This window comes from Cyclopterus lumpus, chromosome 21 (genome assembly GCF_009769545.1).
Source record: "Cyclopterus lumpus isolate fCycLum1 chromosome 21, fCycLum1.pri, whole genome shotgun sequence".
Lineage (NCBI taxonomy): Eukaryota > Metazoa > Chordata > Actinopteri > Perciformes > Cyclopteridae > Cyclopterus > Cyclopterus lumpus.
The window spans coordinates 4,434,521-4,454,493 of record NC_046986.1 but is presented as its reverse complement, the minus strand read 5'-3'; the positions used below and the strand labels follow the sequence as shown (position 1 = coordinate 4,454,493).

Here is a 19,973-nt window from a genome sequence, read left to right as displayed (position 1 = left end):
CCATGAATGACCTTGTTTACAGACGTTATTGAAAAGACCTTGTTCAAAAATACATGTCATTTTCTAAAATGTATGTTTGGAAGAAAAAAATGTATATAGGTATATTTATGTACTGTATGTATATATATATATATATATTATTTTTTAAATAATTTAATCATGACCTCTGACCTAATTAATGTGCAGAAACGTATTAAAAACTTAAAAAGCTGCTGTAGTGATCACAATATAATAATTGTGATGGTAATTTCCAATGATTTAGACTCATGTTGCATGTAGACAATCAGTTTTTTTTATATATTAAATCCGATCACAAGTCAAAGTCAAAGAAGCAGCTACTTCCCTTAAGATGTTCTGTAAATTCATCAATATTAAAAATAGTCTTTTCAATATGCTTCTCTTGTTTTAAGCCACGAACAACAACACACGTCCCGTCGGCGCATTCTTCCAGACGGCAACCTGATCAATAAATCATGATTATTGGGGAGTTCGGGGGCCATCTTGCGTAAAAGGCATAGATGGGGCTCTATACATCAATATTTCATACATTTGATGAAAACGTTGAATGGAGAAAAATATATAAAACACTTAGTTTCTGCAGATGGGAATAAAAAAATAAACGAAAGTTTCCTCAGAATCTTTTTCTCCCGAGTTCCTTCTTGCCGCGGTCCAATAGGCCAACTAATTGCATCCTATGTCGTTTCCTCACCACCTTTCCTTCAAAAACCTTGATGGGTGTGTGTAGTGCGACCTGATTGGTCCACAGAACTTTAGTGAGTGGAAAGGAGGACCGACGTAAAAATATGTATTTATGCTTTAGTTGTGCGAGAAAAACAAATGTGGAAAATATTCATAAACGTGCAAATGTATTGACAAACAAAATTCAGTCAAAACAGACCATAAAGCAAGGTGTGCTCTAGGGGCGGGGCTACAAGGTGATTGACAGGTTGCAGCCACCACCAGAGACGTAAACGCCGTCTCTCTGTCACATCTTCGTATTTCAAAATATGGCAACTTCCGCTCGTAGGTTGCAAAAAAACAACAACAACAACAACACGCCGACGGCCGTAATCCAAGATGGCGACGGCAGAATATCCGAACTCGAGGCTTCGAAGCGACGACGACGACGACGACTACGTCCACTTCCTGTTTACAGCCTGAGCTCCTCCACGAAATCCTCCAGAGAGGCTTAGCTCTCCGTGGACGGTGAGGGAGGTTGTATCACATGTCACGACTCACCCTCTACAACAACAATGGAGGGGGGGGGGGGGGGGGGGGGGGGTCACGGGGTCACTGCTCACACTGGGGATTAAAGGAGATGCTTATCTGCAGCGAGGGGCCCAATGAGATAACTTGATACAGTCCACAGAGATCGGGAGCCCCCCCCCCCCCCCCCCCTTGAGCTTTGCCGAGCACTGTTTCCATAACATCACGGTTCCACCCCCTCAAAAGCCGATCGGGGGGTTCTCTCGTTCTCTCTCTCAGGCCGAGCGGGACTCCGGCAGGTTCCACGAATTCTCTCTGAAAGTGGTTTTCAAAGCGACCGTATTCATTAACGATGAATAGAATTAATAAGCACTTTGCTTTGTCTCGCTGCGCAAACTGAACGGGAGAATAACACGACAAGGTCCAAGAAACACTTCTACCCCCCCCCCCCCCCCCCCCACACACACACACACACACACCACACACCACCACTCCCCCCCCCCCCCCCCCCACGCTTTGAAGATAATTTAACATCCTTTTTGTTTCCGGCATGTCACCAGTTTTTGGTGCATAAACATGGGAATAATAGAGAGAAGGCTTATGGAAGTAGTCTGTCTCCCTGTTGCCCCACTCTGTCCGTACGAGAGGGGAAAGCTACGAGTTAATTGCATTTTTTCTTCTTTTTTTTTTACAGACCGTCTCTCAAGTGGAAGCGGCTTAATGAGGTTAGGCGGCTCGCCTCATTGAGAATCGCAACTGTTCCTAATTGTGATCTCAAATATGCTCATAATCCTTTCTGGGGAGGCGTTAAGGGGAAAAAGAGAGCGAACGAGGGACGGAGAGAGACAATTAGCGGGGAAAGAAAAACATCAAGATGTTTTAGGTCTCGCTTCGAGTCCTTTTTGTTTAGAAGTCCATCGAGTCTCATCTCGCGCGTTATTTCAGACAAATATTTTGAACCTTTCCTTTAAAACGTGTAGATGCTCTTTTGAACCGAGCGCTTGTGTCGCCTGTATGAAACCGTGTGCGTCACTCGTGGAGACGTCAGATATGCTGTTTGTCGGGGGTTTTATTTCTATTTTTATTTGAAAAAGATGATCTAATTTTTGTAGACTTGAGGTTGGACCTCCTGTGGTCTCTCTTGATTTTGGAAGCTTGCAGCACGCCGCACGTGATAACCTGGTAATCAGTGAGCGGTGGATCCCCTTACACCCGTTCAGAGCAACTGGCCGTAGCCAGAAAGTCCACTTCAGGGGGGGGGCAGGAGGTCTGATCGTGTTGTTCAGACACTGTCCGGTTCCCTAAAAACTGACATCGGGATATAAAGGGAACCACGTCCACCAGGTCACCTCTGACTAAAAAAATTAACTCCTCTCCGGGCAGAAAGCGGCCCTGTGGGTAGCATTTTTTTTTTTTTTTTTGCCGTGAATCACAATAATATTACCCCCGATCGCACAGCCTCCACCATGTTTCACCACCACCCCCTCGTGTCCCCTCCAGAGGCGATGTCGGCGTTTCAAGGGGGGAGATGGGGAGGATAACGTCCTATGAAGGGATCGATGCTGCCGGGCCCAGCCGAGGCCTCGGGGTGCTTCGGGTGCAGCTTCGGCCTCCGGCTCGTCCTGAGCTGTCGGATTTCAAAAATGTGACACGACTCGAGGCACCGGACAGCTTCCATACGTGTGCACGTCGAGACCGAAGGGGGGAAATATCGTGTCGGACCAACAAAAACACATGTGTGACTTCTGTTTCCCCTCTGGCCCCTCAGGATGAAGAACAAGCTCTGGTACTTTGAGTTCGGCACCACGGAGACCATCTCGGCCACCTGCAAGAAGCTCAACGAATGCATCGAAGTGGAGGTGAGAAATGAGGAAAAGCGTCTTTAAATACCCAACAATACGCCGCGTTTGATGATTTTAAACAATCGAATATGAAACGGTCTTGTGTACGCTACACGTCAACTAGTTGACAGGCTCTCAGATGCTGTTCTTCTTTTTACGTGTTCGCAAAAAAGATTTACAACAAAGTGATTTTCTGGTTTTAATGAGGCGGGGCTATTCATAGCACGGCGTCAAATTAATGCTCCATAAAGTCACTGATTGCCTCATTCTGTCACACGGCGCCGCATAATCTGTCACCTGGGTGCTTATAGCGCAGCGGGACTCGAGAGCGCACGGTTTCAGAAGGGGGGGGGGGATTCAACACGCTGCCACGTCTCCAACGGTTTTTCCGTATGTTTAATTCTTCTTCTTTTCTTTTTAAAGGACCTCGACCGGTGTCGATTTATAACGCATTTTTTGTCTGTATTTATTGTCGGAATTGAACATTCTGGTATTAATCAAACCAGCGTGTGCGATTTAAGTGGCCTCTAGTGGTGAGATTGGGAATTGCGTCCGACTGAATACTCCGACGCTGCGCCTCTCCCTTTCCAAGAACCACGGTGGCCTTCAGGGAACATGAAACCGTGGAAAAAAAAGGCACCTCGCCAGAGCCGGTGTGTGTAATTTATTTTTTGGGCTTATGTCCCAATGCGCTTAAATGAAGGGGGCGGGGTTTATGACTTATACTGCAGCCAGCCACCAGGGGGACAATTTAAATGTTTTGGCTTCTTTTTTTTGGAAGCCGTCATGTCGTCCATCTTTATATTCAGTCTACAGGCGGTCCAATCTCAAAACAAGCCGGATCTTCCTTTATGATACAGCAAATCATACACTGCGGTTATAATATCTCTGGTGCCCATTAGCCTGCATGTTAGCGTTAGCTTTCTCTCAATTAGTTGGTTGCTGTACATCCACACACACACACACACACCACCCTGTAGTTCTATCTGCAGAGGCTTTGTTCGAGAGAAGACTTTGGCTTTGACACCGACGATGACGTTGATTTACAGGAATAGAGTTGTACGAAGAAGCAGCCAATGGGAGAGGGCTTTAGATGGAGCCACTTGGTGGTGGAGGAGGGGCCAAGCTGCAAAGAGGCGTGTGAGACGAAACATGTCGGGGCGGTTTTATATGTTTCAGCCTCGGTGATCGTCGGATGCTCTTGAAGCCTGAAAACGAAGCACGGATAGAAAACAACGCTATTATTGTTCTTTACTAATACTCAAACATCCACAGCCCTGTATTTATTCCCTTTATTGCACAAAATCCACAACCGTCTCCGCTGTTTTTCACTGTTTGCAGTCCATAAACTGGAAGGTTTTGCTATATATTTAAGGCATTAATAACTAGTTTAATGCTGTTTTTATTGCCGTATTAACAAACAGGGAACAATCTGGGTTCGGTTTCCGGTAGTCGGGACTAATCCATTCATAAATTCAGCTTTCAGAGAACCTGCAGACTAGCATGTCAAGTTAACTACGTCGTATTTAAGCGTCATTCCTTAAATGTAAAAGTGGAAATCTCTCTCCCCCCCTCAGTGCGACGGGATCATCATGGACCTCAGCAACACCTCCTTGGAGGGCATCGCCGTGCTCAACATTCCCAGCATGCACGGCGGCTCCAACCTGTGGGGCGAGTCGAAGAAGCGGAGGAACTACAACCGCATGAGCAAGAAGGTTCCCGACAGGATGGCGGCCGGCACCGTCACGGACGCCAAAGAGCTCAAGTTCTGCATGCAAGGTGAGCGCAGGTCACAGGTCTCTAAAGCGTAACCGTTGGTTACGAGCCTCAATCAACCGACTGCCACATTTAGGGGGAAAAAAAAGGTGGGCAAAGGCGCTGAGAAACCACGGCCGCTTCTTCTGTATTTCAGGAGGTGGATTAGACCCAGGACGGTTGACTCTCACCTCTCGTGGGATTGATTTTAAAACAGAAGGTGACGATTTTGAGCCGTTTTCAACCGCGCAGCGCAGGTTATTATTACATTTTTTTGGTAAGAAGTGTCCATATGAACACCAGCGTTGATGTGTTTCGTCTGAGTAGAACCGTGTCTGACCTTTGGGTGAAGCTCTTGTCCAGCCGGTGGGGAGGCCCCGCCCTCTTGTGTGATTTGAGAATGGGCCCTCTGGTAGCCCACACAAAACCAGCACGATATTTGTTCCCTTCTATTCGTTTTAGTCAGCAATAATTGACTTAAAACATGTACTTTGGACTTTTGGAAATGATTAAAGGGGGGAGATGAACATGAATGTGTCAGCAGTGTGTGTGCTCACTAGCTGGGCGTCTGCTGCTACTGTACACACAAAGGTCAGTTTACTCATCACAAGCAGTGACTCGGCCTGCACCATGTCCTCGGTGAGCGAGTGAGGGAGTGGTAAAGTTACACAATTGGTCAGAGTTGGCCGATTGCATTTTCTTGGTTCATCCAAGGACTTTTCTCACGTCACCATTTCTCTCTTCTTTCATTATATCAGGCGTTTTTTGTTCAAGCTAAACAAAAAGAAAAGCGGCAGCACGAATGTCTCAAAACACATGTCAACAGGAAGCTAAATAAAGACATTATATAATGTGTTAAAGCGGCTCATTCCCATTTTAAAGACGAAGAACGCCAATGCAGTTGAGATGTTATTCAAACTCTTCACGTCTCTGTATTACTCGGCTAATCTCTCCGGCATGAGGAGGTCCGGGTTGCGGTTTGCATTCGATGTCCTCAAAACATTAGAAAACAACCCACTCGGTGCCTTTTCTCGGCTCATCCCGCTTCGGTCTCCTTCGCTCCACTTTGTTCCTGCGTCTTCTGCCGACTGACCTGAACCCTGTTTCCATGGAGATCTCAGGGCTACACCGAAGTGAGAGGAGGAGGAGAGGACGAGCAAAAAAGAGAGACTTTGTGTGAAGGAGAGTACGGCGTGAGGAGGAAGTCGTGGAAACATATGGCACCTTTATGCATGAACTCTGAGGACGTGTCTCCTCCACATCTCCACAGTCCTTGTTGCATGAGGAATATTGAATTTTTTAACATTTATGTGCAAGCGGCATCGTGAATCGGCAAGAAAAACTGTTTTTGGATGAAAGATTTTTTTTTCTGTTTTCGTAAAAAAAAAATGTTTTAAAAGTCATGACTAAGACCAGAGGAGGACTTAAAGGGGTCTAGACCAAGTCCAAGACCCAGACCAAGACCACCGCGTGACACATTGACGGTAACAAGTGGAACATGGAAAAATTGATCTGAAAAGATTCAGATTCCAATAAAAATATAAACGGAGAAGGTTCAAATCCGGGCAATGAAGAAAATTAGAAAATAAAGAAATAACGTATTGCAGCTGATTATATACACATTTATTTAATAATACAACAATAACAATAATCAGCTGTGGAGTTGCAATGCTTTCCACCCCAGTCGCTAATAATTGAGATGGTAAAAAAAAGGTTGTTTGTTATTCATGCTCTTCAACTGTTAACCAATATACATGTTTTTATATGTATTTAATGTGGTCCTTTGACAGATTTTTGGGGAACAAAGTTGGGTAAACGTCTGTTCTTCGTAGGAGTTCGATAACCACAAAGGTTAAAAACCACTGATTTCACACGTGAAGCTCAGCTCAGGAGTTCCCACCCGGTCTCCCAAAAAAACCAGACCATAATAAGCGCGTTTTGTCTCCATGAGCTCCCGTTGTAAATCTTTCAGCGCGGTCTTAACTCTCGACCTGAATCCGAGCCGTAATCCCTCTCAGAGGAGTGACGAGCATCACACTCCTCACTCCGAGGGATTGTCCTCATCTCATTACAGACCAGAGATGAACCCCCCACGGTGTCATGACGTGGACCTTTTGATTGAGGCCTTCGTCTGGACTTATTTATAATTATTATTATTATTATATTACCTATGTGTTCTTAAATAAACAACGAAGCTAGCAAAATTGAAGCTAGCATCATGCTGGGCTGATGACCCAGGACCTTCACCCAGGAGACCACCGTTGGTTATTAGAAGTTGCGTAACTTACTTAATTTACATCACGCACACAATGTACTTAACTCGGTAATAAACACACTTATTTGAACCCCTCTACTTAAGCTTTAGGCTTTTCTCTGTTCCACGTTATTGTGAATAACATGATTTGGGATTTTAAATGTTAAGCATTTCATTTTGAGGGGGTTATTTTTCACATTTTATTGACGACTGGTAAACATTAATCTTCAGTAAAAACACGTCGTCATTTCTGTGTGAATTCATTCACTTTGTGCACGTTTCAACGTGTGTGTGTGTGTGTGTGTGTGTGTGTGTGTGATGGAATTTTTATTTTTTTGTGCTCCAGAGTTTTCCCTCAGGATCTAAACTTTATCACATTAGCTTCTCCTGCTAATGCTATTTGGAAACAGGACTCCGAGACGAGTGCTCTAGTTTCAGAGAGGTATGCATTATTGTGCCTCGGTTACAGTGTGTGTGTGTGTGTGTGTGTGTGTGTGTGTGCGCCTGCATGTTTATCATACCGCTAATTGTTTATGGCAGTTGCTTTCTCTGGCGCAATAAACTAAAGCTTTTAAATCTATTTGCTTGCGGTTAATGCAATGAGCCGGGGTTACCCAGAGTGACTGAGAGACGCCCGGGGCTCTTCTGACCTCAGTGATGAAACTTCGGTCCTCTGAGTCACTGAGTGTGTGTGTGTGTGTGTGTGTGTGTGTGTGTGTGTGCAGCTCTGGTTTTTGTTTCCGCACGGACAGCAGCCACAACTGGGACGGCCTCGAGTGACATATAATTGTAACGCGGTCGCACGCTTCGTCGAAAAAAAACTGAAACATTGCATCCGCCGCTCGGCTCAAACGGACGCCACCTGCGCTGCACGTTAAGAGTAATGTCCCAATAATACCACACGGGGCGACACGCGGCAGGCTTCCCAAACTCCAAAGTCAGAATAATTGAATGTGACTTGGTTGACCTCATGTCAATTCGGAAAAAAAAATTGGTGAATGCGGCAAATCCTCCATCCACAGTGCATGAGGCCCAATGGGGGAGGGGCATCATCAGCCCATGAGCTCCAAGTAAAGTTTGGGGATTGAGCTAGCATTTATATATATATATATATATATATATATATATATATATATATATATATATATATATATATATATATATATATATATATATATATATATAAAGAGAGAGAGACATTTTTTTTCCATAAACTTCTTAAAAACCAACAATGAAGTTATCCTTCAAACAATGGACGTTCATTTTTAAGACGTCAACCTGTGTGAATCTCTTCTCTTTTGAGGTCAAGAGTCCGTCCTTGTCAGCTGGATGAAGACAGACGACAGGAACAGGGTCGACCCCCCCCCCCCCCCCCCCCCCCCCCCCGCCCCCCCCCCCCCCCCACCGGTCCCATCACCGAGCTCCGCCTTTAACTTTTTTTTAATCTCTGCTCCATCGCTCCCCTCCCCTGTTTATTTCCTCCCTGCTCCCAGATCAGATTTCCTCAATTTCCTGCTGTGAATTGAGCTGGAAAGGATGCACATAAATAAAAGTGGATGTCGCACGCGCCGTCTTCCAGGGGCCGAACCGGGGGAGCTGTGAGTGTGCAGGAAGTGACCATATTTGGACAAGAGGGTGGCGCTCGAGAGGGGCGAGGCAGTTAAGGTGGCTACCGTTAGCATATCAAGGCTAGTGTGGTATTAATGCCCATTTCAGCTAATCAAAAACATGCTTTAAAAACCGAACGCAAACAAGACATTCTTCTGTCCTGATTGAGGGAATAAATCAAGAGAAGTAGAGTCATTTATATAGACTTCTATACAACCAGAGGAGTCGCCCCCTGGTGGTCAGGAGAGAGAATGCAGCTTTAACACATGAAGCATAGACTTCTATACAACCAGAGGAGTCGCCCCCTGGTGGTCAGGAGAGAGAATGCAGCTTTAACACATGAAGCATAGACTTCTATACAACCAGAGGAGTCGCCCCCTGGTGGTCAGGAGAGAGAATGCAGCTTTAACACATGAAGCATAGACTTCTATACAACCAGAGGAGTCGCTACCTGGTGGTCAGGAGAGAGAATGCAGCTTTAACACATGAAGCATAGACTTCTATACAACCAGAGGAGTCGCTACCTGGTGGTCAGGAGAGAGAATGCAGCTTTAACACAGGAGCTTTTTTGTTTTTATTTCTTTTTTAATCTGCTATTTCAGGGATGTTCTGACCCAGTTCACATTGCGTCTCTCCCCTCCGTGACTCATTTGTTTTCTCTCGCTACTCATCCGACTACCCCCACCCCCCCATCTCCTCTTCCACCCATCACTGGCTCCTTCCCTTCCCCTCACCTTTCCTTCCCTGCCTCCCAAAGTCCACAAATACACCAGCCCGCCAACAGCGGAGCTGTGTCACGCTAAGACGAGGCTATATCGGGTCCGATCACATACAGAGACTGCGTATTGTGCTCTTCTCACACATCAGAGGGAGGGGAAAGGGAAAAAAGCCCCGCTATAATTACTTTGATTCAGTCGCCGCTGAGTTGCTCTCCGTGGATGCTGGGAGAGTGGATGACCTTCCAGTGCTACATTTACTGAAAGTTAATGAATGACAAAACGATCCTTTAAAGAGGCCAATTGCTTTTTAAAAAACAGGATGGGAACGGGGGAAAAAAGAAGATGACATTTCTAAAAGCTTCTTCGGCAATCTGTTCTTTCCCATGGTTGTTGGGTTTTTTTGCGGGGTTTTTTCTGGACAACAAAGTGAAATTTCACCATCTGGGTGCTCACAGGGCCGCGTGAGGATTCAGTGTCGTAGTAACATAGTGTTCTTTGTTTCACGGCCAAGTGTACTCCCCCGCTACCTTTTTACCTCCGTCCGTGCTGGCGAAGGCGAGCCGCAGTTCTTCTTGACCATCTGCCATGACTCGGGCCACCCTGAGACAATAACAAGCCGCCCGGGGGGGCTGTGGGGGCGGAGGAAGGATACACTGCTAATAATTATAGCCTAACACCTCAAGCTGACAATGAAAAGCTGCAGCTACTCCTCTGGGGGGGGGGGGGGGGATTCATAATTCGTCTTTCAGTTTTTCTAATTGAAGGGTCCTTATAAATAGCTCATAGCCGCTAAATTTCAAAAGCGTTACGGCACAGTTTTACATTTTTTCTGCATGTCAATGAATCCCATGAAAAGACTCAAACCAGCAATACATGCTGCTAATGGGTATTGTCTGCGTAGCCGAGGCTGGATACAGCGCGCTCCTCTGTGCCACAGAGCTCCATCGTGGTTGAGTCCTTTATTGCGATGAACGCGGGCTCTATAGTTTATTTCTTTTTGACTCCACATAACCCCCGTCATGGCTTCACGGAGATACAAATAACCTTCAGACTGTCGGGGTCGTTTACCAGAGATACTGTTGGTTTAAGGAGGAGAGAGTCCTCATGCGTGAAGAGACTTTCCACCATTCGGGGGCCTGAAGCCTAAATGCCCCTCATATTTAAAAGTGAGATATTCCTTAAACTGAAGAATTATGTTGTGATTATCAATGTTACCAGGCAGCCACCACCTGGCGACTCTTCTGGTTGTATAGAAGTCTATGTTTCATGTGTTAAAGCTGCATTCTCTCTCCTGACCACCAGGGGGCGACTCCTCTGGTTGTATAGAAGTATATGCTTCATGTGTTAAAGCTGCATTCTCTCTCCTGACCACCAGGGGGTGACTCCTCTGGTTGTATAGAAGTCTATGTTTCATGTGTTAAAGCTGCATTCTCTCTACTGACCACCAGGGGGTGACTCCTCTGGTTGTATAGAAGTCTATGCTTCATGTGTTAAAGCTGCATTCTCTCTCCTGACCACCAGGGGGCGACTCCTCTGGTTGTATAGAAGTCTATATAAATTACTCTACTTCTCTTGATGTATTCCCTCAGTAAACATTGTAAACATTAGTTTTTGGTCTCAATCTCTAGTTTCAAGTCTTCTTCCATTCAGCACGATGCCGAACATTTAAAATTGTGTCTGTGTTTGATCGAGTGTCGTTGAATTAGTGCAAAAATGGATTAAGATTAAATTTTCGCAGGAGAAAGCTGGATTGATTTCCGTAGCTGACACAAACAACGCAGTTTAATTCCAGTTAAAGAACAGATGGGCGTCGTTTATTTTGGTCTTTTTACGGGATTTGTCGAAAATGACTCAAAACCATGTGCATTTATATTTTCATCTTTCTCTTTCTAGTTTTGTTTCATACTTTTTTTAATCACGAATACAAACATTTTATACGTCTTGTATTTGGTTTAAATGTCAGTTAACACTCCAAAGATATTCTGGAATAATGCGTTTAGAAATATGATTTAAAGCGTGACGGTTATTCATTTATTATTAAACAATGAAGGAATTTTAAATGACTTTTAGATTTGCTGCACAGCAGAGAGGAAGAACAAAAAAATAATAGTGCAGCACAGCAGTGACGGTTCTCGCTGCTTGGCAAGGCAATGCCATCTCATCCCAGAATGCACTGTGGCGGCGTTATGTAAGAGGCTGTTCTAGGCTATTCTTAGCTCCACCTCACTGAGAAGTAACAGCGGCAGTTGCCCGAGAGTCCAAAAAAAAAAAACCTGCAGAGATCTGATGAGGCGGGACTCGTCAGCGAGGTGAGAGCCAGCATTGGAAGCGCCGCTGCCATCGGGCCCTCACACCGGGACGCCGGCAGGATGGCATGCCCATGTTTGGTGTCGGGAGGAAGTGGAGGTGTACGGGTGGTTGTGCGAAGGGGGGAGGAGGAGGAGGAGGAGGAGGAGGGGGGATTTATAAATGTCACAGTACAGCAGGAGGAAAAAAAAAGCATATATGAATAGAGCGGTTTTAAAAAAAAAAAAAAATCCTAAAATAGGACACGTCAACACTCGCTGGAATTTATTTTGACGCCTTCTGCAGTATGAGAGCGTTTTCACAGCTTTCCAGAGACAACAAACAAACAAACAAACAAAAAGACGAAAAGATGGACATGTGGCTCCTTTAACCATGGATGAGATGACTACATGTAATGTGAACAGGGGGTCACTTAACGGGATGGTTCGGATGTGTTGAAATGAGGTCCTATGAGGTCCTATGTGGTCCTATGAGGTCCTATGAGGTCCTATGAGGTCCTATGAGGTCAACTGAACTGAAAGAGAAACGTATCCACGCTCTCTCCTCAAAAGCCACCGGACTCTGTTGACAAAAACTCAATATACGAGTTTCCTTTTCAGATAATATTCCACGCACAACGTAGACTGAGCAATTAGTCTGTAGAGACCAAACACAGAGCTAAAAGAGAGAAGGCTTACACTCGTCAGGAAGTTCAGGTTGTTACGGTCAACAAGTACAAACAACATAAAAGGTCATCAAAGTCTACAATTAAAAACCTTCAGGGGATGATTTTATATGCCGATTTCTAGAATAAATTATCTAGAATTTTGTCTGTGTAAATAATGCTTTGATACGGCCTTTACATCTTTAATCTACTTTAATATCAACTGCAATTACCATAATGCAAAGTCTCTGGACCTTTTGATATCAATACACACATTTAAGATTGTTTCTCATTCTGACTGACGAACCTTAAGTACGATTTAAAATCCGTTTGTTTCTCTGACATTTTGAAATGTGAAATTAATGTGAAATATTAAAGAGAGTGTCGGTGACTCACTCTCCGTTATAAACCTCAATCATCTTCGAAGGTGTGGCAGCACTTCCTAAATGCCACTGACGGCGAGACGGAAGCAACAAGACCTCAGGATCAAGGCAGAAGAATACATCCGTCACCATGTTTACCTTTTTCTTTCTTTTTCTTCTGAAATGCTTCAGAGCGTGTCGAGTCCCGAGTCAGACTCGCCTCGAGCATCGCGTCGCAGAACAAACGTACTCTCCAGAGCCAAACCAGAACTGTGCGCAACCCACTTCCTGTTTGGAGCTCGAAAACAAAGCCCGAACTGGGCGAGCGAGAGGGACTGTTGACGTTTGTTCACACGGCAACGGACAGACAGACCTGCAGCCTCCAGTCGGAGCTTCGCCTCGAGGATCCAGACCCTCGGGTGCCTCTCACAAACTCTCTTTCTTTTGTTGCTCTCCTTGTGAGATGAACTCCTCCAGAGGAGGCTTGCTGCTTATTTCTGTCCGGCTGTATCATTAGAAAACCTGCAATCACGAGAGAAAGTGGTCCCAATTGTTTGGGATTTAATGGACGCGTTCCCATTCGCCGAGTCCTTCTTTGACATTTTAAGACGCCTCTGATTCAGAGAAACACTGTTGTTTTTTTTTTTAATTCTTATTGTTGCGAGCTTGGACAAATAAAAAAAAAAAGGACTGGAACACGTTAATCAACTCTGAACCATCAGCCGCGGAGAACGGGTTACAGAGTCACCAGACCACCGTACAATAATCAGAATAAACACGATAACAATGAAGAGAATATGCAGCCATTAAGACAACTAAACCAACAACAAGGTTATCTCCAGTTATTGGCTGTAGACGAGTTTGGAGACCAAACACAGAGCTAAAAGAGAGAGAATATTGGACACGACTCCCAATCAACAAGCATGTTGCTCTGTTACTGTTGTGTGAAAAGCAACTGAAAGAAACTTGGCACCTTCACGGGGAATTTAAAAAGACTGCTTTAAGTGCAATTAATGACCTTGTCTTGTAGTTCTATTTTTGAGTTTGGTCGAGCAAAAGATAACTTAACATCTCTCTCTCTCTCTCTCTCTCTCTCTCCATCCAGACTTCAGTGACCAGCTGGTGGAGGTGGTTGGCCTCGAAGGGGCGATAGAGATGGGTCAGATCTACACCGGGCTGAAGAGTGCCGGGCGCAGACTGGCCCAGTGTGCCAACGTCACCATCAGGTCGGAGCCTCTTTCCCTCCGCCCTCTGACCCCTGTCCTCCATCTTTCCTTTATCTTCCTCCCGGTCAACCAGCTGGAAGCTGCGCTTTTCCCCCGCAACCTCGAAAATGCATCCATCTCCGTTCGATTTTTGTTTTTCAAAGTCTAAAAATGTCCTGCAGCATCCAGCCAATAACATCAATTATGTATTCTTATGAATGCATTCTTTACTAAATTGGTCACGGCATGAGAAACGTCTGCGTGTCCGCTATAGTTTCCAAGTATTTCTTTTTTCAATTTTGATTTGTATCCGACGTGTTTCTTTTCCAAGAAAGTGTGTTGTTGTTCTCCGGCTACTGTACCAACAAAGTGACATTTACACGTTGGTCTGCAAACCGTCCCGAATACTTTGCTCCAATAGAATTAAAAGAGCATTCATCACAGTCGTTCTCCCACGCTGTGTTTCTCATGCATGAAAGTCCTAAACCAACTTTAAGTGTGTGTGTGTGTGTGTGTGTGTCTCTGTATGTGTGTGTGCATACAGTGGGTCTGTGAGTTTAAAGAGTGGGGGCCAGTCTGGGAATGGCTCTCACGGGAACAAAGGGTGCAGTGTTTGACCCGGTCCTGGGGCAGTGTGAACAGGCATCTCTTGCCTCAGAGGTGTGTGTGATCTGACCTTCACAACCTCCCACCCCCACCCTGTCCTCCCCTTCTCTCTCTCTGTCTCCTTGCCCCCCCCCCCCCCCACACACCTCTCTCGCCCGTCCTTCTGCTCTCTCCTCGCAGGACGTCCCGGCGGCTGCCGATGCAGATCGACGGCGAGCCCTGGATGCAGCCGCCCTGCACGGTGAGCGTTGTTGAATGAGAACCGTTGAGACACTGGGCTCAGATAGGGATTGTGATGGGGCTCACGGCATGGGAGCACATTTAAAGGACCCCTTTAAGGCCCAAGTTATGTCAGTATTTTTGTCCCATCGCGTCGTGTAACTTGCCACGACGCTGAATCCGTCCATCAGCGACCAAACGGCATTTGTGTAGTTTTTGCTCGGCTGACGACCAATCAGAGGTCTGCAGTGTTTTAACTCCCCGTTCTAGGATCGACTCTGCTTGCTTAAAGAGGTGGTTCGATCTTCTATATTCAACTTTTGCGAATAGAAAACCCCCCAAAAAGATGAGTCATGTCGACCATGCGGTGGAAATGCCGATGGCCAGCGTCTTGGCCCCGTGTCCTCGACCTTTGGTCCGTCTTCCTCCTCTGCACGGCCCCCCCGGCCTCAACCACGCCATCCAAAAATCACAGTCCGACTTTACTCCTCATAGAAAAGGAGGAAGTCGACTGTAATCTATTCGTCCTCTTCGAACACTTTCCATCTCAGGGGGCCTTCGTGGAGGCGGAAGACAGGAGGCCTTTTGTTCTGCTGTGTAGGTGATGTTCAAGGTGAGCGTTTTATATACGAAGGAAGTGATGACGGTGAATACGTCAAAAGAAAAAAAAACAAGATACCGAGAAGACTTTCGCTGCACAAACCTCGTATTGCATCCTCACGTTGTGTTTCTCCTCTTCCCGGTTCTCACAGATCAGGATCACACACATGAACCAGGTCCCCATCCTACTGGGCCCGCCTCAGAAGACGCCGTTCTTCTTCTTCAAGAAGCGCAACCGGAGCCGCGACTAGGACACGTGCACACACACAGAACGACACACACACACACACACATGCACAGTACATATATACACACACACACACACACACACACACACACACATGCCGCCCACTGTACAGGCAGCTCCATCAGACGACTGGCACCCGCTGTTTGGAGTTTGAAAGGGGGAGGGGTCACGTCGTGGATCTTTTCCCCCCGGAGGAACCTGCAGGGATGGCGCCCGAAATGAAAAGACTCTCAGTATACAGCACCGACCTATTCCTGTGTAACCACCGTCCTCTGGTCTGGTCCCCAAACCTCCCCCCCCCCCCCCCCCATCCCCATCCCCCTGCCCTTCTAATCTCAACTCTGGCTTGCTGGAATTCCCTCGCAGCCCCACGGGGAAGCGACGGTGAGGGTGAAAGATGGAGCTCCGTGGTCGGTAATCGTGGTTGTTTACACGGCCGGTGAGAGTAACTAGAGAGTAAGATCCGCCTCTTCGTTAAAACGGCCGTATGAATAATGAAGAGGCGGTCGCTTGTAAGAGCACGAGCTCCGGGGGCCTCCCCCACAGGCTGGTAGAGGAAACGCCTCATCCATTATTGACTTATTTTTGTTTGTGGGTCGGCGGCAGTGGGGCGTAGCAGTGGCCTGGAGTGGGTTGAAACATGCAGGGATTTTTTATTTAATTTCCTTTTGGGCCCCCTGAGCATCACCGGCCCACAAGAAAAGAAAAACACACATTTCCTTTAAAGCGTATTTACAGAACGTGGAGACGATCTGGAGGTTCCTCTCACTGTGGAAATTGACCAATTAACTTCGTCGTGCAGCCGACTCTGTGTGACCTCCATCAGCAAAACGAGACCATCCGCCAGAGGACCGCCTGTTTCCGTGCCCGTCATCGTGGGTCCAAATCCACGGCACGTCAGACCAAAACGATGTACCAGAAATTCCTTCAGCTCAGACTCCAGGGGTCCAGACCCAAATCCAGGGTCCTGGAGCTCACGGCTAGCCAGCATCGACACCTCGCTGCTGGAGGACGCGGAGAACAAGAACCAGGACGAAAGTTCCTTGTAGTAAGTTTAGGAAACTGATGACGACCTTGCGTCGCTGGGCTCTACTGAGCACGTGCAGAGCGCGGACAGTAAACAGAACTACCGAGGATCGACACGGCCACCCTCCAGCTCCCGTCTGCCACAGGACACTTCTAGTGGGTCAAAGGATTGAAATAAACCCCCTCAAGGGTATAACAGCACGGTTGGGAAGGGGGAGAGGGGGGGGGGGGGCTTTATTTACCGGAGCATTCACAGGGGAACTAAAAGTGTCCCTCTATTCCAGGGAGGGTCTCTCCTCCAGTGAAACCCGACGCCTAATTACTGCGTCAAACACCAACTCGCAATGTCAAGTGTGCAAAACCCCCGAGCCCCCCCCCCCTCCTCCTGTTCAATGGACACCAAATAAAGATGTGACTGTGTGTGATGGATGACGGATATGACACCCAGAGAGAGGTTATGGTTCAGTGCTTATGAAGAATGTACCCATATTACCGTCCCCACGATATGGCCGATTACGTAGAGCAGTGCGTATATACAACATATTGTATATTTCTGGAAAATAGCGGAGTAGCTCACAAAATACTGTACACGCAAAGTGTGTTTTCGTATATATCATTGTTATTAATAATGTGGAGATCTTAGCTTAGAGGAGGATACAGATCAGTGTCCTTCGACCGTACGGAGTCGCTCCGGTCGCCCCTCGGGGGGGGGGGGGGGGGGGGGGAAGGCAGTTTTTATTCGTCTCGTTCACATCGTTTGGAGATTTTCGGTGGATTGTTGCGTCATCGTCGCTCCCCGGCTCAGCTTCCTCCTACAAATGTGTGACGAAACAATCTCACGGTTCACGTGGAGCGACCTGGTCCTGGAGCTTGTATATCGAGAGTAACAATAGACCCCTGATGAAGCTTATATATATATATATATATGACAAATTAACATTTTTGACCCGATGGTGGCGCTAGATGAAGAGTTACGGTATCCTTCAGGTCATAGCGTTTGTTTTGAGGGGGATAGAACAGCCAATGAGAGAGCTGTTGAGATATATTTCACCCTCCAAAAAACCCCTCAAGGTGGCGCTACAGAGTCGGAGTCAGTAGGAGTAGTTCATCCTCTGGGGACCATGACCTTGACAGATACATTGTAAACCTTTTTAGGCCTCAGAAAAAGGTTGACGGGGAAAAGGAAATGGGAATCTTTCGTCACACACTTAAACCCCTGAGGTCCAGAAAAATGGCCGACGAAATCTTCAAAGAAGATCGAGCAGATTCTCAATGTGTAACACCGAATGACGAGCGTGTGGCGCGAGAAAAACTGCCTTTCGCAATGCAAGTGTCACAGGGCTGAGGGAGACTGGGGAGGGGGGGGGGGGCTCTGGTACAAACTGTCCCTTTAAAAATACCCCCGAGTCATCACTCTCGCACCCAGGCCCCATGAGAACAGACGGGACGCGTGTCCTCGTGCACCCCACTCTTTTTTGGGGGGGGGGGGGTTTTGGCTTCCTCCAAATCAACTCGTTCAGGTTAGCCACGTGTCGTGCGGTTCCTGTTAATCAGAAAGCACCGCGGCATTGTGGGTAAGGCCCCAAGTACAGCGTTTCCTCCCTGAAGTGGAGCCTGGGTGCCCGGGGAGACCTCGGTGGGAAAAGAGTGCATGTTTACATTTAACGAGAGAGTTGTTTTAGACGGCTATATCACCAAGTGTATATATTTGTTTATGATATTTTAGCTGAAGTTGACTTTCATCACCGCATGCCTGCAGAAACAAAAGGAGGGTGAACAAAAAGAGAGCGTGTGGATTCAAACTCGTTTCTTTTGGCTTAAAAGCGTGTTTGTGGGACAACAGAGGGAGTGGAAGGGCCCCCCCGCCCGTCTGAGGGGGTGTCACAGTCCCCCCCCCCCCCTCCCCCGTCCTCCGAAGAGATCGATCGGCTCGGCGGATGAATGGATCGGCGCTCACGAGCTCGGCACCAGGAAGTCGATCGCTCCATCGCCAAGGAGGGGAGGATCATTTGTGGCAGCGCGTTTGACCTAGAAAGCACCAAAATGTCATCATACCCCCCCCCCCCCCCCCCCACACACACACACACACACACACACACACCCGAATTTAGACCAACAAAATGCAGACAATTCTGTCAATATTTGGCAACGTGGCGTAGTGATTTATGTGTCAACCTAACCTTCAGTTAGCAGCAGAGGTTGGTTACCGTCATAGTAACGCACCCATCTGAATTGACCTTTATTATCGAGGGGGGGGGGGTGGGGGGGTCCATGTCCACGTCCACGTCCATTTTTATCTGCAGCCTGAGTTTCCTGAAGCAAGAGAAGGCGCCAAATAAGCCAAAAACCAACAATGTGTTACTACTTGGACCCTTACTGTACACTCAAATATAAATAAATAAACAAAAATAGGTCTCATATGTTTGTTTATTGTTGTCCAGGCTCTGGGATGTCCTTGAACAGATGGGCACTGCAGTTTGTTTGTGTTTAGCACGATGACTCGGATTGGAGTGAAGGGTCAATCTGTCGGTGCTGTTATTCAAAAAGTATTAAAACATAATCTCTGTAAGGCGTTGCGACACATGCGGTTTTTGGGTCTTTTCGTGGAATTTTTTTGTCTTATATAAAAAATATTGAATGTCACCAGACTTACCCTTTATTCTATTTCGCTACTTTTCTAGGTATTTTATAACTTACAAAACATTCATAAGGCACATGAAGGAGAAAATGTAATTAATAATCAAGCCATGAATGGACACTTTAATTAATCTCCCTCCATCTTTGATTGTTCTCCTCGTGTGGCTCTCAAACTGCCCAAATTGAGTCAGGAAAGCGAATCCTAAAACTCACAGTGCTGTTTTTGTCTCTTTATCAAATGACACATATTGTGGTCACGTTGGAAATATCTCATCAGTCATTGTCAATATTTATTAGAACACAACAAAACAAAACAAACCTCTTACACAAGAAGAAATGACCAGAAATACTTTCAAACATCAACCAGATTTAGTTGTATTCATGAATTAAATTGACGGGAATAATGGGAATAATGTCATGTTGTTAATTCATTCTGCAGTCATACGATTATCTTGAAGTCGAGATGAGATGAAAGAAATCAATTTAGAACCCTTTTAGATTATATTAACAATAAATGCACAAAAGAAAAAGACGAAAAAAGAAAACACCCTGGTATTTTTATATCCAAATCATCTTTACTTTGTCTAAAACTACACATATGAAGCATAGACTTCTATACAACCAGAGGAGTCGCCCCCTGGTGGTCAGGAGAGAGAATGCAGCTTTAACACATGAAGCATAGACTTCTATACAACCAGAGGAGTCGCCCCCTGGTGGTCAGTAGAGAGAATGCAGCTT

At 46.3% G+C, this 19,973-nt stretch overlaps 1 protein-coding gene across 1 annotated transcript in view; it reads left to right on the top strand.

The window, feature by feature from the left end:
* Positions 1 to 18,850, top strand: part of LOC117751024 (diacylglycerol kinase beta) — a 59,753-nt gene extending 40,903 nt beyond the window's left edge. The window contains 5 exon segments of the mRNA XM_034562523.1: positions 2,975 to 3,065; positions 4,625 to 4,826; positions 13,801 to 13,921; positions 14,687 to 14,747; positions 15,478 to 18,850. Of these exon segments, the coding sequence (XP_034418414.1) occupies positions 2,975 to 3,065; positions 4,625 to 4,826; positions 13,801 to 13,921; positions 14,687 to 14,747; positions 15,478 to 15,576 (574 nt within the window). The 3' untranslated portion in view covers positions 15,577 to 18,850.
* The last annotated feature ends 1,123 nt before the right edge of the window (positions 18,851 to 19,973 follow it).